We start from the raw sequence: 18,315 nt of genomic DNA, 5'->3' as shown, positions 1-18,315 counted from the left end.
TACCCTTGGGGACGCCTTCAGCCTTTGCCCAGCAGTGAGATAGTATAGGGCTATAGACTAAAAAATAAATAAAAAATAAAAAAGTGATGTTCTGTTTCTTTGCTGTTTCTGTATTTGTCCTCAAGTGTTTGATATGTTCTGTTGGAACCCCCATTACTAATAAAGATATTTAATAATTGGATATTTACCGAATGATTTGAAAAATGTGCCAAATTTTTTTCATGAGAATGTTGTATTCCCGCCTTTTACTTGACACTGTAATGACTTACGCACTGTAGACCGTAGTCATTGATCGTAGTGCACTATTAAAAAAAAACATGTGACAGATAACAGAAAAGAAATACAAATGTCAATTGTCAAACCTTTATCAAACAATGCTTTGATGTGAAACATTGTGTGATTTTTGTTTAATTTTTTGTTATTTGCCGGGAAATAAAATATACCTAATTATCTTTTTTTCATGAAAACATAAGTGTCCCCTATATTTTGTGGTCAAAATGATCCATAAAAATAAGCTCCTTCTATCATTTTTAGTTATTATTTTGCCTCTGAAAGGCATTCAGCCAATGAATGGAAAGTCTGCTCCATATGATGGTAAGATTAGGAATTCATCTGAAATATTATGTTCGTTCTACAGACTACAACTATCAACTATGATATAATACGTATGATTTTCAGTACATTGGCTTGGGGGGCCGACAGTAATCGAAAGAGATGTTCAGCCATCAAAGCAAACAGTAGAAATATATTGTTATCCAAAAACACCAAAAAACTTGTTTGCATTATGGCAAACGGTTAAAGTAAGTTTACTTAATGTTTTATACCGACAGGCTGAACTACCAAGTGTGCATTATAATCATTATTTATTTGTAATATTTACAGTTCCACATTAAAATAAAGAATGACGAGTTCAGCCAGTATATAGGTGAAAATCCAGAAGAAGTATACAAGGAGTTCAAAGAAGACAGCTATGGCTGGGCCGTTGTTAATCCTTTTCAGAAAAAGCCATCTAAGACTGTTTCAATTAACTTATTTTCTACAACCTGTATGGCCATCAATACAAAAATAAACCATAGCATAGAGCTACAGATACAAAGTATGTTATTGTCAAGTATAATGTTGCTTTTAACCCACCAAGCCCCATAAGCTCACCAGTGAGCAAGACACAATAGACTTCCAAGAATCCACAATCGAAGTATTAAATAATACAATGGAAAAATATTTACTCAAAGCATGGAGTAAATAAGTAAATCTAATGTTTCGGAAATGTCACAACGCAGATTAAACAATATGACCAATTGTCTTTTATCATAGTTTTTCACATAATATTATTGTTTCTTAATTTAAGCCTAACAATGTATACTGACCATTGACCACAAATGTTTTACTGAACAGTTAAAATAATGTGGCTTCAACTTTTTATATGCCATGTAATGTTATGTAGCACAGAAAATATTGTTTTCAGACTTCACTTAATAATAATATTAATATATGAACCTTGGTTTTCCAGGAGTGGATCTTTGGAGAGTGGTCCTTATGGCAGTTGGCATAGGACTCATATTTTCATCCCGGACATTAAGCAATAATCCTGTTTTCTTCTATCTGTGTGGAATATTAGTTGGTACCAGTGCTTCTTTTATGGTGCTTGTGTACTATGTCAGCAAATTGTTGCCAAAAGTGAGTTACATATTATTTTTTATTATTTAATATTGTCATACATTTTATTTTTAGTTATCATTAAAAATAAAATTTTCAACTTTAATTCTTTGACCTAAAAAAATTGATCTTAAAAAAAGCGAATGTTTTTTTTCCAGAAAACCCTTACATATGGCCTACTCATTGGTGGTTGGACAGTTGGTGTATACTTGTTCCAACAAGTATGGGAGAATATACGGAGTATAGTTATGTCGTACCAGGTGTACCTTTTCTGGTATACACTCATCTTCAGTTTCATCAGCTTCCTAGTGTGCTACAGGATAGGACCGCCGAAGAACCAGAGGAGCAAAAATCTGGTCATGTGGACATTACAGGTAAAAAATTTGATAGATAAAGAACCTGGGTGACTGAACTTTATGGTCCATGAGCTGTCAATCTCAAAAGTGCCCTCATAGTGTGCATGAAATTTTTTGATGAAAATAGATAGTTTAGAACTTCTATCCATGTTTGTTTTGTTTAAAGCTTAAGAGACTTGCCTAACTATACCTTGGCTATAGAAAATGTATTTTTTTTTGCATCATTTCTGATTTTGTAGAACTGGATCTAGTCTGTGTAAAAAGCATTTAAAAATGTAGATATAACAAATAGCAGTGTTTTATCTATCGTTAATTAACAATCGCTTACTTTATTTGTTTTTATTGTCTTGACTCTTGATGTTTCTTTAATGAAATATTTACAGGTGGTTGGAGTCCTTATGATTTTCTTCAGCAGTCAGTATCAAGAGGCATCAGGGGCTATTGCTGCAGCTTCCATCATCATCAAGTACTTTCCCCAATCACTTGTCATCATGATACAAAGTTACTGGTGAGTCATGTTTTAGTTGCTTGAAATTAGTATGAGAATGAATGAAAAAAAATTATTAAAATTTTGTTTTTTGTGAGGAATAATGCATACTAATATTCTAAATGCGAAAGTGTGTTTGTCTGTCTGTCTGTTACCTCTTCACGCTTAAACTGCTCAACTGATTTTAATGAAATTTCGTATGCAGTTACTTTATGTCCCGGGAAAGGACATTAGGATAGTTTTTATCAATCTCTAGTCGTTCTAATTTTATATGACGGATGTTAAGCTCTAATGCTATTTAAACCTCCTTATATAAAAAATAAAAAAAAGTTTTTTTAAATATTAATTAATATTTGCCTTTAGGCGCCGAAAGTTCCCTCCAAAGCCTCGTCTGTTAACAAGCGAGGAGTACTACGAGCAAGGAGCCCGGGAGACGAAGCGCGCGCTCGACAACCTGCGGAAATACTGCTCCAGCCCTGACTGCGCTCAGTGGAGCATCATGCTAAAGCTGAATGACTCAAAAAGGTTAGTTCTTTGTGCGTTAGTGAGTAGACTAGTGCAGGTTTAGCATGGTTATAGTAGAAAAAGAATATGTTGACTTCCTTTAAGGATAAAATTATAGATTTTCCCTATTAAAATGTATGGATTACCTTAGAATGAGGAGACCCTTTCTATGGTGATCATGCTAAATATGTCTTAGTTGCAATGCTAGGAAGAAGTTAGGTATTTGTACTGATGTACTGAATTGATGATGTGATGCTTTGTTATCATTGCTTGGGCAATAAAATACTCACAAGTCACAGCCTTATAATATGGTACTTTTTTTTGAGCCAATTAAGGAACATGGGTAGAAGTCAAAATAATCGTACATGACTCGAAAAAATATGTGTCCTCGGCCATTTTTACCTTATTTAAAAAATTGACGGGTTATAACAAGTTATAAACCTATTAAGTTAAAAGAACAATTAATTTTCAGTAAACCAAGACATTTTTGTAATGCTAAGAACATACTATACCGAAAAAAAATTCATCAAACTAAAGTCAGTAATTTCAGTTCCATACAAAATCAAAGTGTCCTCTTGCGTAATGAAAATTTAAACATTATAAAATATTCAAAACTAGGCACTATTTTGCAATATTATAGACTATAAAATAAAAAAGGGTGTCTACATCTTTGTTTTCATTTATTATAAACATTATTTATTATGCCTATTAATATAAAATTACTGTTCATATTGAAATCCCAAATATCGTTCCTGTGAGTATCTCCGGTAGGTAACGATGTTTTAGGCGCTCCCGAAAAGGTATTCTCCCATGTCGCAAATATATTTTATTCTAGCAACACTATATTGTCATATCGCGTCAAAATTTTCCTGTGAATAACAGTGAGTCTAGACAAATTCTAAGGTGCATTACGCGAGTTTGAATACAAAGTTATTTTCAAGGTAAGACATTTGTTATTATGACGATGCATTTTAGATGCTATAATTCGTATTTTTCTTTCCTGTACATAACTTAGGGCTAGTTCATATTGCTAATTGTTACTTACAGGATTTGGTAGAATTGTAACTTTTCTGTTCTTTTTTTAATATAAATTAAGGGGGGCAAACTATTTATTATATATTAATTATTTTGACTTCTACCCACATATACACTATCCTACTGTATTGACATATAAGTACTTACATTACTATTTACTAGGGTTGTTGAGGAAGTGATTATGAGGAAGAGGAGGAGGAAGAGGAATTGTCACGCGCAAATTTAGAGGATGCGGATGAGGAAGAGGATATTTTTTTGAGGAAGAGGATGCGGATGAGGAAGCGGAAGAGAAAGTACGTCCATATAGTACAGCGTTTCCCAATGTGGGTGATTACGACCCCTTGTGGGCGCTGAAGATCTAAAAGGGGGCAGTGTGGGACTCAGAAAAAAATGGCGGCGTTTTGTAGAGGCTGTGGGGGCTAATATTACCGACAAATTAAGGGGCAAAAGCCCCTTAATTTAAATTAGGAAAAGAAAGTAGGTGAAACAATGGGGGCACTAAAACATATTTTGTTCTCAAAGTGGGCAGTGGACAAAAAAATCTGGGAACCCCTGATATAGCACTACACTTCGGTATCATTTCGGTTTTCGATAGATATCAAATTATTAGATTATTCGCACTGCGTACGTAGCTGCGTAGTGCGTACACGCGTAAACAAAACAACGCTTGCTATATTATGTCAATAAAATTAAAACCAACAAGCAAGGAACAGCGCGGGTGGCGAGAGAGACAAGGAACAAGGAACAGCAGCGCCCGTTCGGTCCGGCATCGCGCTCTGGCGTGTGCGTTGCCACGATTGGATACGCGACGCGCATGCGGAGTGAAATTCCTCATAAATTCCTCCTAAATTTTGAGGAAGCGATAGCGGAAGAGGATTTTTGTATTTTTATTTATGAGGATGCGGTAACGGTTGAGGAACCCAAATTATTGCGGAACTTCCTCATTATGAGGAAGAGGAAGAGGAATCCTCAGCAACCCTACTATTTACTATACTATATTTTGATTTAAGAGCTGTGTTCCTACAAAGCTATCGTTTTAAAAAGTGTAAATGGCATGGAAAATATTATGTTAGTTGTCAATTAAATAAAAAAATAAAAATGTTATTTTAAGGCGTGGGGACACAACTCTTAGCCCAGCGAGTGTTTCTCCAAGGAAAACGATCAAATCTCCCACAAAACATATCCGAAAGATAAAGTAAGTTATGTTCATAAATATGCCAAAAATATACTTACAATGATCACTTATCAGTTATCATAGAAATTTTCACATGGACAATTGAGCTGACAGAAGTATAAAACAAAGTCATGAAAATTCTGGACCTAACAAATAAACATTAAGTATTAATTAAATAGCCAATTAGCAAGCCATATAATTAAGGGCCTGTTTCACCACTTCCTAGTTCCTGATAAGTGTCGGATAGGCTATCCACAACTTAACTTGACAGATAGAGTATGGAGAATCTGTCAAATAAGTTGTGGATAGCTTATACGGCACTTTATCAGGAAGTGGCGAAACAGGCCCTAAGTCTAAATTTTTTTTTATATCTTTTTATTATAATGTTAAGCCATATTCAAAGAAACGATAGAATACAAATCAAGGTTGTAATCTTAAGATAAATGTATGGTTGTAAACTAAAATAGATTGTATTGATTTTTAAGAAAAGCCTACTAGCAGATTTGTTAGTCCACTGGTCATATTATTGTTATTTATGTGAAAATACTAATTGTACTAAAATTCAAATAACTATTTCATCTTGCAGGTTTGCTAGTTTCGTTGAAGGCAATTCGCATCTAAGTGATGATGAAGTATTAGATTACGAGTCCTACGCTTTTTCCATGGAGCGCACAAAACCCGTGGCCAATTCGACCAGAAACATGGAGATATCAGACGACGACTCGTCCGATGATGATGATTGAAGTGATTAGCGTTTGCTCGTTAACAAGGCTGATTTAAATTTTAGCTAGTCATGAAGTTGAGATATTGAATATTAACTGTTGAGGGATCCTCAAAAAACATTCTCCAAAATAGATTTTAGGATCCCAAAACAACTTTTATAATGGTAAGTTGTTCATTAATAATAAACATTTTCTTTGTAAAGATCAAATAACAAAACATGGGCAACATCAGCATAATTTTTGTCTTTAAATATCTGTAGTTATTGACTTATTACGGCCGTTCCCAATATTTGATCTATCTCTGGTTTTGCCCTACTAGAGATAGGAATAACTCACATTAGACATTAGAGACATATATTTTATGTCAATTGTGAGCTATTCCTATCTCTAGTAGGGCAACACCAGAGATAGATCAAATATTGGGAACGGCCGTTAAAGTCTTGACATCGACATCGTCTCTATCATTCACATGCCAAAATATGGCTAAACAAGACACTTCTAGAAAGTTCGAGCACAGTCTATTCGAGTATGTACTAGCGCACCTAACGCCATCTAGTATTGAGTAGGGGATTTATGTTGCCTGTGTTCCCTCGGTAAGTTTTGCTGGTTTGTCGCTAGATGGCACTACGTGTCCGTATACCATGTTCCGTAACATTATCTTGTTATCTGTATTGTAGTAGTTTGCACTGGCTTGATTGCAAGAGTCTAATTAAAATGGGACCATAATTAACTAGGTATTGTTTATTATTATGTCAAATGCCAATATTTTTGTAACTCATACAATATTATGTACTGCCATTTGCCAAGGTCTCTTTTCTGTTAAGTTACATCTATTTTTTAATTAATTCTAAAAAACTTTTTTTTAACAGTTCCTAAGTTTAGTTTTCCCTTTAACTAAAACATTTTGACTACTTTTGAGGGTTCCGTACACAAAGGGTGAAAACGGGACCCTATTCATGAGACTTCGATGTCTGTATGTCTGTCCATCTGTCTGTCCGTCTGTCTGTCCGTCTGTCTGTCCGTCTGTCTGTCTCCAGGCTGTATCTCAAGAACCGCTACAGCTAGAGTTCTAAAATTTTCACAGATTGTGATCTGTTGCCGCTATAACAACTAATACTAAAAACAAAATACAATTAATATTTAAAAGGGGCTCCCATACAACAAACCTGATTTTAAAAAAGTAAACTACAATCTACAACCGCCAAGTCGCTGATTACCTATCTCGATTCAGATCGCTGTGAATTGATCCTTAAACTTGTTAAGCGAAATCAAACATCTACATTAGCGGTCACCCGACACACCTTGACAACAATTATGGACTAAAATATTACTTTACACAAGTTAGGAATTATTTGAACTTAAAGGTAGTAAATATTATTTCATTACTTTTTAAAGTTGTTTTGGCGGGGGTTTTTTAAATTTCTTAATTTAATTTTATTTCATACTTTTTAAACTTGTGTTGGTATAGTGCAGAATAATTCCTATCAACAGAATCATATTCTCATGATTACCATCTATCAATGTCCTTTTCGATGAGGCCGTTAATATGAGCCCAAACATGAAACCTTTACTTTGGGTTCATAAGAAGCTCGGTTCCTATAGAATCCAGGTGATGCTGCAGCAGCAGCATGTAAATATTTACTGTTTATACTTTATCTACTTCTTACTGGTTGTCGCAATTAAAATGAGCCCAAACACGAAACCTCTGCTCTAAGTTGGCGAGGAATTGGATATCTTATTGATTACCAGGTGATGCTGCAGCACCAGGTCAACTTTCCATTATTATGTGTATACGTATATGGTATATTCACAAATGTCACGAACTAGAATGAAATATAAAACCCATCAAACGACTACAAGTTGCTAACGGCCTTTCATGAACTAGATAAACCCTGATTGTCCAGCACTGAGCAGGCTGATGATGATGAATTATAGCTAAGAACACTCTCGATCATGTCAGCTTTCAAACAAAAAAAACTAGATCAAAATCGGTCCACCCGTTTGGATGCTACGATGCCACGGACAGATACACACACAGACAAACAGACAGACAGTTAATTATAACACCCCTCTTTTTGTCGGGTGTTAAAAACAAAATACAATTAATATTTAAAAGGGGGCTCCCATACAACAAACGTGAATTTTTCGCCTCTTTTGCTCAATATCAATAATGGCAACAGGTAGGTACTTGATATTTCACAAAGTCTTAATTATATGTCTACTTCAATATTTAGGAATAATATTAAAATAAAATAAAAAATTAACGGGGCTCCCACACAATTTTTGGTCTGTGTTTGCTCTATAACAGTACGGAACCCTTGGTGCGCGAGTCCGACCCGCACTTGGCCGATTTTTTTAAATTATTAAATATAAGACAAAAGGTTTGTTACATACTAACAGGAGAAATTAAACGAAGTAATTGTTAGTAAATTATTTAATTTCAATAAATAACAATAATTATTGTAAAAAATATTATTCACTTATCTTTAAAATTATAATATTTTCTTGTGATTAATATTTCATCTAAGGTTGTTTTGTAAAATATACATTGTATGTTTTGTGTGCTGTATTATATTTTGTAAAATTCAATTAAAATAATGATTTAAATATTATTTGGTTTTATTAAAAGATAATTACTTTAGTGTCATGGAACAAATAATTTAGAGTTTATATTTTTTATAAATTAAATACACAACGCATTCACAACACAACATTAATTAATGACTTAAACTACATAAGGCACTTAAATAACTAATATTAATTTCATTTTTTATCAAGTAAATAAATATTAGATAACTGTAGTTTTCTTGTTAAATAAAAATAGCAATATATATTTAAGTCTAGGAATAAAAGTTTTATCCAAGTTTAGACTCCTTATTTGTATGTCTGAGGCGTTATTTTAAATGCTTTGAATTCATTAACAAAGAATAATAAAATGTGACCGTATTAAGATCGGGCACGGCTAGCCTTCTTGCTCTTGTCCAAGGTCTGTGGGGGCGGAGGTGGCTTGGCCGAGATATGTCGGCTGTATAATCTGTAAATATACATATACAGGGTGTAACAAAAATAAGTGATAATACTTTAGGGTGTGTACGTCTTCCTCTTAGAGAGTTCACTGTGAAAGTAGCAGCGCTGAAAGACCAAATTTTTTTTTCACTTTTGTATGGGGAAACTCGTGACGCTCGGGCCCTTCCCCATACAAAAGTGAAAAAAATTTTTCGTCTTTCAGCGCTGCTACTTTCACAGTGAACTCTCTACAAGGAACACGTACACACCCTAAAGTATTATCACTTATTTTTGTTACACACTGTATAATGTAAACCATAATATCATAAATCTGTCATTGAAAACGTTTTTTCAAAAATACAAATTGAAAAGACTAAAAAAAATTTTTTTTATTAAAATTTTTGACTAGGCTTATAAATGCACTTGGCATGTATGCCAAAACAATTTTTAAATACTTGGCTATACCATATGAGGAGCTGGCGAACACAAGCGAACAAAATATATGTACACAAAAAACTGCTATCAACTACTACTATTACTTTTTTTATGAAATAAGGGGGCAAACTAGCAAACGGGTCACCTGATGGAAAGCAACTTCCGTCGCCCATGGACTCTAGGAGGAGAGGGAGATGGAGGGAAGGGGAGGGAATAGGGGAGGGTAGGGAAGGATATAGGAGAGGGTAGGGAAGGATATAGGAGAGGGTAGGGAAGGGAAAAGGGTAGGGGATTGGGCCTCCGGTAAACTCACTCACTCGGCGAAATACAGCGCAAGCGCTGTTTCACGCCGGTTTTCTGTGAGCCCGTGGTATTTCTCCGGTTGAGCCGGCCAATTTGTGCCAAAGGATGGCTCTCCCACGTCAGAACTAATCCGGTTTTGTTTGAAAATTGACATTTTAAAGCCCTTTTAACCGGTGATTGACGCAGATGTGTCAAGAAAAGACAATTCGAAAAAAAAAATATACTTTCGCATGTCCGGTTTGGTTCGCCAGCTCCTCATATATACTACACATTTCTAACAAATATTTAGTCACATAGACCCTTATTAATGGTATTAAACTTATTTTACTCACACTCGGTAGGTTTCAGATCTCAAATAGTCCAGTACATGGGAAGGACCCAGCTTGAGTTGATCCTCAATTGGTGGGACCCAGAAGTTCCCTTCTAGTCGTAGCACCGATTTGTTACTTGCGAGATCTAACGTGCCTAAAAGTGAAAAGAAAAAATTATATTCAAACAAAATGCCGTATTACTTGTTAGACTGGGTTGCACCTTTTTTTTTTATGAAATAAGGGGGCAAACGAGCAAACGGGTGACCTAATGGAAAGCAACTTCCGTCGCCCATGGACACTCGCAGCATCAGAAGAGCTGCATGTGCGTTGCCGGCCTTTTAAGAGGGAATAGAGTAATAGGGTAGGGAAGGGAAGGGAATAGGGGAGGGTAGGAAAGGGAATAGGGTAGGGGATTGGGCCTCCGGTAAACTCACTCACTCGGCGAAACACAGCGCAAGCGCTGTTTCACGCCGGTTTTCTGTGAGAACGTGGTATTTATCCGGTCAAGCCGGCCCATTCGTGCCGAAGCATGGCTCTCCCACGTATAAAACCCTTAACTATAACCGGAAAAATTGACAGATGTCGTATGAGAATATGGGGTGTTTGGACTCCATAATTAACTTTAACTATAACCACGCCTCTGGTGCAACCCAACCTAAGTGTAGTTTTTTTATTTTATTTTGTAAACAAAATAGTTGAGTTTATTTTTGACACAGAACTTATAGGAAATTATATACAGGGTGTAACAAAACTAAGTGATAATACTTTTGTATGGGCAAGCGCCCTAGCAACACAAGTACCCCATACAAAAGTGAAAAAAAAGGTCTTTCAGCGCTGCTACTTTCTTAGTGAACCCTAAAGTTATCACTTAGTTTTGTTACACCCTGTAGATTTACATTTGTAAAAATCTTAGAGGAAGAATTGATTGTATTAAAGTAGCTTTAGATTTAGCTAATTCATTACCAATTTCTGGTGGTAAGACAACAAGTCTGTTTCCTTGCAAATGCAGTTCCCGGAGACGGCTCAACTGACCAAGCTCTCTTGGTACTTCAATCAAGTCATTTTCTCGCATTGACAGCTAAAATAATAACAGTTTATTAACAACAAAATATATACATAGCACAGTTAAGTAGGGTTTTCCTCCATATATTTAATGACTGTGACAGGACAGATTTTCCTGTTTAGTCAGGACAATAAATATCACATTAATTATGTATTTTTATGTCACACCCATCATGCACATAAACTTTTCATGATTTCTATAACTGCACTAGTGTGGTATAAACTATGAGCTTCCCAAACCAATCTTAGATTTATTACTAATACAATGTAAACTCCATGTAACATCACTTGATTTAACGACAAACTCTCTAAAGCGTCAAAATCGTTTCCCCTTGGTTGGTTTAGCTTGTCTACCATACAATGATACACTCTACATAGCATCACACCCAATCCATAGCGACAAAATCACAACAATTGAGTTATAAGAAGTACATTTTAAGTTACTTGTAAAAACTGAACAGCTGTGTATGTTTTTGTTAGTTTACTCTTTTGTTTACAATTGTTTTTGACCATGATAAAGTATCTTGATAAAGTTCTAAACTGGAAATACGATAAGTAAAAGAAAATGATTGTATATTGACGAAAAAGCTTCGATTTTACTTCTCTTTATTTAACAACTCTCTATAACATGCAGAGTCCCTTTAGTGATGTTATAAAGAGTTTAAATATTAATACTATAATTCAAATATGTCATTAATAAATCATATAAATTTAATAACAAATCATGCTCTTGTGTTAAATCTTTACCACACCAATGGCAGCTCAGTGGCATCAGAATCAGTATAATTGCGAGAGAACATTACAAAAACTGTTTATAAAAAGTTTTTCCTGACTAGAGAAGTACTCACAATCTGTAAATTTTTCAGATTTCCAATTTCAGGTGGAAGAATCTCAAAGTCATTGTCACCCAAATAAAGGGCCCGGAGACTTTCTGAAAAAAAATCTCATTAAAATTAAATATTAGTTCTGAGAGCAGGGTTCATCCTCTATTTCTAACATGTTTTCACAACTTGAATTTTTCATCTAGTTCTATCTAGTTACAATACCAGTCAGCACAGCTGTAAGTGATTCATAAGGAAAAAGCAAACAATAAGGTCAAAATATGAGTTAAAACTTACCCATCATGAAAAAGTTTCCGGACAATGTCTGGTGGTTGAGGTTATTGTATGTGAGATCCAGTATCTCCAACACAGGGAAGGCCCCAAACCCTCTTGGCAAGGTATACAAACGATTGAGGGATACATTCAATATCCGAAGTTTCGGCAGTGACGATAGACTAATGGGCAACTCCTCTATGTGATTATTAGCAAGGTTAAGTATTTCCAAGTTAACGAGATTGGCTAAACTCGCTGGCACGATCTGTATCTTGTTGTGGCTAAGAGTTAAGCGAGTTATGTTTTCCAAGGAAACTGCAAAACAACAGGGGCGTTAACATAAAAAAAGTCAAGCAAGTGAATGGTATAAAAATAAAACAAAGCTTACACAAGCCAGGTATTTCATCAAGATTTGTAATTCCTTTATCCACCAAGTCAATTTCAGGATTGTTTATTTCTTTAGCTTCTTCGATAACTTTTTTTGCCTTCGACATTTTCGCAGTGTGTGGAATGCAAGAAACAGGCGAATGATGACTCATTAGATGAACAAATTGTGTAAATACAGAATTTTGTTATTGGCAGGCAGCCAATAAATTTTGAGTAAATTACAAGTAGTCCACAGACTAAAGAGTTTTGTGACTGAAATGTGAACTAAATAATAAACCAATTGCCACATCGAAATTGAGTTTTTGAGACACATTCTACCAATAGCTAATGTAATAGAATTAATGTGATTGGACAACTCAAATGCTGTGAAACACTAGCGCCTAAACGTCTTGTCAAGTATGAATTTTTGCCTATGGTCTTACTTCAAATGTCAAAATTCTTTTGAAACATCCTTAATCTGTGCATACACCTGTCACTTGTCATTCGTGTTTCCAGCGTCGAAATATTTTTTACCGCATATTTTGAAAAACATGTTTTACGTAAACGGGGGAAGAGAACTGAATTAAGGGCCGCTTAATCGCTATTGGTTGTAGAAACTATAAGTATTAGTTCCAAGTACTCCCACTACTGCTATCAGCGCCAATATGGCGACTTTCAAACGTAATTTTTACGTCAGATTTAGTTCTCTTACCCCGCATTGGGGGCGCTGATTCCGCTTCATAAAAAATAGATTTCATTTCAAAGGGCTCTAGCATAAATCATATCGATTTCTCCGACGATGCTGCGAACTGTGAAACTCCGGCGAACCGATTTACTGTTTCATCCGCCACACGACAATGCGTTATATTGCATCTCGCTCGACTAGAGGCGAAAAGGTGAGCCATGACCGCGAGACCGCACTTTAAGCGAGACTACACGGCACTCGGCAGCGACGCGACGCGACACTTCACGTTCCATACAATTGATATTTTGTGATATGTACCGTCGTCCGTCCCTGCCACGAAGTGCAGCTTATATAAGTTATATATTATAGTCCGTCAAGAAAGTGAAGAAATTAAAAAGTGGCAACATCGTACCTTTTTCTTATAGTTTGACAAGGCTTTATAATATTATGAACGTGGTGCGAAAAGGAACTAAACGCTAATATCTCACAACCTGTATATTATGTACATTTTGTGATAAACTTTACGGAGAAACTATCATGCCTTTTGATTTGTGCTATAAAGTATAAAGTAATTTTTATTTTAAATATGACTTGTATTAATAATCATCAGTCAGTCAAGGTATAGTTACTAATATTTTTTTTTCGAATCATAATATAATCCAAAACATCTTATACAGGGTGTAACAAAAATAAGTGATAATAATTAACTGAGGTAATTCTTGGGATAAGGTGTATCCAAAAAGCAGTACTAAGTATTTGTATAACAACCCGTCTTTGGAGAAAATCATATTTGAAATCTTTGAAAACCGGGTCCCTATTACTGAGACTTCGATGTCTGTCCGTCTGTCTCCAGGCTATAATTCAAGAACCACTATAGCTAGAATTCTGAAGTTTTCACAGATTGTATATATCTGCTACCACTATAACAACAAATACTAAAAACCAAATAAAATTAATATTTATGGGGGGCTTCTATACAACAAGATTTTTGGCCTTTTTTGCTCCATATCAATAACTAGCTGTTGCCCGTGACTTCGTCCGCGTTAACATAGTTATACTTAATAACAAATTTAAGCGTTTTTGGAAATTCTACCCCCAAGGGGGTGAAATTGGGGTTGAAACTTTGAATGAAAGTCCGTCATTTCTTGAGTTAGAAACATGAAACTTTATTTTTGTGCTACTGCTTAAAAATGAATGGATACGTATTTATGCGTTTCTGGTAATTCTACCCCTAAGGGGGCGAAATTCCGTCATTTCTTAAATCTATACTTATAAAATTACATGTCCTGACTGACTGACTGACTGATTCATCATGCAAAGCTTCATGTTTCTATCTCAAGAAATAACGCACTTTCATTCACACTTTCAACCCCTATTTCAGCCCCTTGGGGGTAGAATTTCCAAAAACGCTTAAACACGTATCCATTAATATTTAATCATTGGCCTAAAAATAAAGTTTCATGTTTCTAACTCAAGAAATAACGGACTTTCATTCACACTTTCAACCCCTATTTCACCCCCTTGGGGGTAGAATTTCCAGAAACGCTTAAACACGTATCCATTAATATTTAATCATTAGCCTAAAAATAAAGTTTCATGTTTCTAACTCAAGAAATAACGGACTTTCATTCACACTTTCATTCTCACTTTCAAACCCAAATTCACCCCCTTGGGGGTGGAATTTCCAAAAACGCTCAAATACATATTCATTTATTTTTAATCCGTAACTCAAAAATAAAGTTTCATATTCCTAACTTAAGAAATGACGGAATTTCATTTAGACTCTCAACCCCTATTTCACCCCCTTCGGGGTAAAATTTTCAAAATTCCTTCCTTAGTGGGTGTCTACTTAATAAAACAACCCTATCTACCAAATTTCGTGACTGCAACTTTAACAGTTTTTGCTCAGCGATGATGAATCAGTCAGTCAGTCAGGACATGTAATTTTATAAGTATAGATGGCAACACTGCCGTGCAAACACTAAAGCGCAGTAAGTGCAAAATCATGATTCGGAGAAAAACGCATTTAAAGTTTAAAAACGTAAAAAAATATTAAAATGTATTTGTTTTGTTCTTTTTCAACTTTATCTCAAAGGGAATAACGTAAACTTAATCCTAGACGTAAAGAATGCCCTGAAAACCCCCTGAATAATTTATTACAGGCATTAATATTTTTAGGGCCCCTTTACTGCACAGAAAAAAACCGAGAGTTACATATTAAAACGCAGTAAAAAAGGTGCATTACTGCACTTTAGTTAGTTTTGTGTTCTGGAACATAAAAGAAGAAGTGCATACAAATTAAACAGTATAATAATTTAATTATGAAAATTTTATTTTTAATAATCAAATAGGATAAGTTTTTCATTTGAACTTCGTTTCTAAGCTAAAAATGTATTTAAAAAATCTGCATTTTTGCATAAAAAACTAACAATTATTATCTTCTCTTAGTACGTTAACATCGTTATTTTGAAATAATGCTTAAAACTATAAATACCTAGTACTATATTTAAAAAAATACTATTTTAATGTGCATGAGGAATACTAAGCACTTTATTTATTCAATTAATCAGTCCATAATTGGCACTGAAAGGAACACAAAAAATCTATAATATGGTGGAACTGAGTCTTATCAGGGCATGTAGCATAATCTTATGCTTTAATATCTAAGCGTCTCTTTTTACTTTAAAATCTATCCAAGAACTCCTTCTCAATACAACTACATATTTTCTATAACATGTCAAGCAATAAATAAATATTTTAACTAACAAAATTAATTTTTTAATCTTATATCTTTAAACGAGCGATTCTTATATATATATTTACCGTCCGTCCGTCCATAATTAAGCGATTACACTTATCGTTAATTAATATGGCGTCATTTTAACCATTCTAATATTGACCTCACCTTGCAATAATAATCGTTATAATTGAATATCAAAATACGATTTACAATAGCCTGCAAGTACTTATATTTTTTTGTAAAAGATAGTTGTACGAATTGCATACATACAACTCTTTCAAAGAATACTATACAAATACTGCATTTTAGTAAGTAGTATAGATTATATCAATATAGCAATTAACTTTTTAATATGCAGTATTATACCTGAATTTACTGCATATTAATTAGTAATCACTAGTAGGTACTGATTAAATGCAGTAAAAACTGTTTGTATGGAGTTAACATATACTGCGTTTTAATTAGGTTTTCACGTGACTGTGTGTGTATAGGGAACTATTTAAAAAACAGTATTTTATTTGTATTTACTGCGTTTTAATATGAAATCACAAAAAAATCCTTGCAGCAAGTGATTATACTGCGATTTATATAGCAAAAAAGCTTTTTAGCGGTAAAATGGGGTCGTTACTGCATTTTCCAAAAACTTTATGGTTTAAAAATAAAATACTTCCATTTAACGTAGGATAATGTGAGTAAGCCAGAAATAAAGGGAAAAATATGTAGATTTAGAATATATCAAAAACGGAAAATCACTAAAATGCGCCTTACTACGCTTTAGTGTCTGCATGGCAGAACAGGTAGGTACTTGAATTTTTCTCAAAGTCCTTAATTATATGTGTACTTTAATATTTAATAATAATATTAAAATAAAATAAAAAAAATTAAGGGGGGCTCCTATACAAAAAACACAATTTTGGCCTAATTTTGCTCTTTAATGGTACGGAACCCTACGTGCGTGAGTCCACCTCGCACTTGGCCGATTATTTACATTATTGTTTTGGATTAATCGTATGAAATAATTGTATTATTTAATAACTAGCTGTTGCCCGCGACTTCGTCCGCGTCAGCAAAATGTGATAAAAAAAGAAAATGAAAAAGAAATAAATTTTTCCCTTCCTTACCCTAATAGTAAAAATGCGATCTTGTTAAGTAGTTGATCTCATCACTTTTCATGAACCTAAAGTTATAGATAAAACTGGCCAAGTGCGAGTTGGACTCGCCCATGAAGGGTTCCGTAGCAGAAATAAGGTTTATTTCTATGAAATTAAAAGGTTTTTGATTAATTTTTATATTTCAGTTCATTGAATGAAAGTTAATTTCAGGTTTACCATTTATGACGTATAAAAAAAAAACTACTTGCTAGATCTCGTTCAAATCAATTTTCTTTGGTAGTTTTTAGAGTAATGTACATCATATATTTTTTTTAGAATTATCATGCCCCTACTTTAGAAGTAAGGGGGGGGGGACACATTTTACCACTTTGGAAGAGTCTCTCTCGCAAACTATTCAGATTAGAAAAAAACGATATTAGAAACCTCAATATGATTTTTGAAGACCTATTTATAGATACCCCACACGCATATATTAGATGAAAAAAAATTTTTTGTTTCTGTTGTACTTATGGGGACCCCTAAAACTTGTAATATTTTTTGCATTATTATATCAAAATCTTAATGCGGTTCACAGATTACATCTACTTACCAAGTTTCAATAGTATAGCTCTTATAGTTTCGGAGAAAAGTGGCTGTGACATACGGATGGACGGACGGGTTCCGTTTTTTGCCATTTGGCTACGGAACCCTAAAAACGCCAATACTGTATAGAAAATCTTAAGGATAACGAATAAGAGAAAAATTATTATTTTTAAACAAAAATTTAAGCCGACTTCCAAGGTAAAGACAATAGTATTTTTTTTTTAAATGAACTAAAAAGTATTAATTAATAATTCATATTCAGTATTTCTGTTATCAATCTTCATAATTTGAAGTTGGTATAGGTCATATAATTTGCAGTTATATTTTGTCATAGAACTGGCGATTAGGTTAGCTGGTAGTTGGTACCGACTTCAAAATAATGAAGACTGAGAACAGAAATACTGAGTACAGAATATGAATTATTTAATACTTTTTAGTTCATTTAATCTAGATCTACAAAAAAGCGGTAAATTGCACATAGAAATTGCACTAAAGTTAGCTGCTACGAATTAAAAAAATATGAAGATTGAATACAAAAATAGTTGACGCGTCCATGTGTGTCCCAAAAAATATGCAGGAGTTCCCTCTATATCTCACGAATTTCAGTATCAGATCACCACTTTCGTAAGCATTGTACCAAATTCGGGTTATTGTACCTCTATAAAGTACAGTAAACACTAAATAG

At 34.2% G+C, this 18,315-nt stretch overlaps 2 protein-coding genes across 3 annotated transcripts; one reads left to right on the top strand and one right to left on the bottom strand.

The window, feature by feature from the left end:
• The first annotated feature begins 407 nt into the window (after positions 1 to 407).
• Positions 408 to 6,202, top strand: LOC121726766 (nuclear envelope integral membrane protein 1a). Of its 2 annotated transcripts, XM_042114255.1 has the most exons (9): positions 408 to 594; positions 679 to 800; positions 883 to 1,096; positions 1,511 to 1,677; positions 1,815 to 2,030; positions 2,396 to 2,520; positions 2,863 to 3,024; positions 5,150 to 5,233; positions 5,799 to 6,202. In XM_042114255.1, exons 1-9 carry the CDS (start codon positions 498 to 500, stop codon positions 5,953 to 5,955), a joined length of 1,344 nt encoding a protein of 447 aa, XP_041970189.1. In that variant the 5' UTR covers positions 408 to 497; the 3' UTR covers positions 5,956 to 6,202. The 2 variants fall into 2 exon arrangements, with proteins under 2 accessions (XP_041970189.1, XP_041970190.1); XM_042114256.1 differs by lacking the exon at positions 5,150 to 5,233.
• Positions 6,203 to 8,611: 2,409 nt separating this feature from the next.
• Positions 8,612 to 12,737, bottom strand: LOC121726950 (ras suppressor protein 1). The gene is made up of 6 exons (XM_042114603.1): positions 12,534 to 12,737; positions 12,170 to 12,460; positions 11,900 to 11,982; positions 10,953 to 11,067; positions 10,011 to 10,143; positions 8,612 to 8,968 (listed from the first exon to the last, which is right to left on the bottom strand). Exons 1-6 carry the CDS (start codon positions 12,682 to 12,684, stop codon positions 8,881 to 8,883), a joined length of 861 nt encoding a protein of 286 aa, XP_041970537.1. The 5' UTR covers positions 12,685 to 12,737; the 3' UTR covers positions 8,612 to 8,880.
• Between the last annotated feature and the right edge of the window lie 5,578 nt (positions 12,738 to 18,315).

The sequence above is a fragment of the Aricia agestis genome, chromosome 5 (assembly GCF_905147365.1).
Source record: "Aricia agestis chromosome 5, ilAriAges1.1, whole genome shotgun sequence".
NCBI lineage: Eukaryota > Metazoa > Arthropoda > Insecta > Lepidoptera > Lycaenidae > Aricia > Aricia agestis.
The sequence above is the reverse complement of the archived record's forward strand: the minus strand, read 5'-3'. Positions and strand labels throughout refer to the sequence as shown.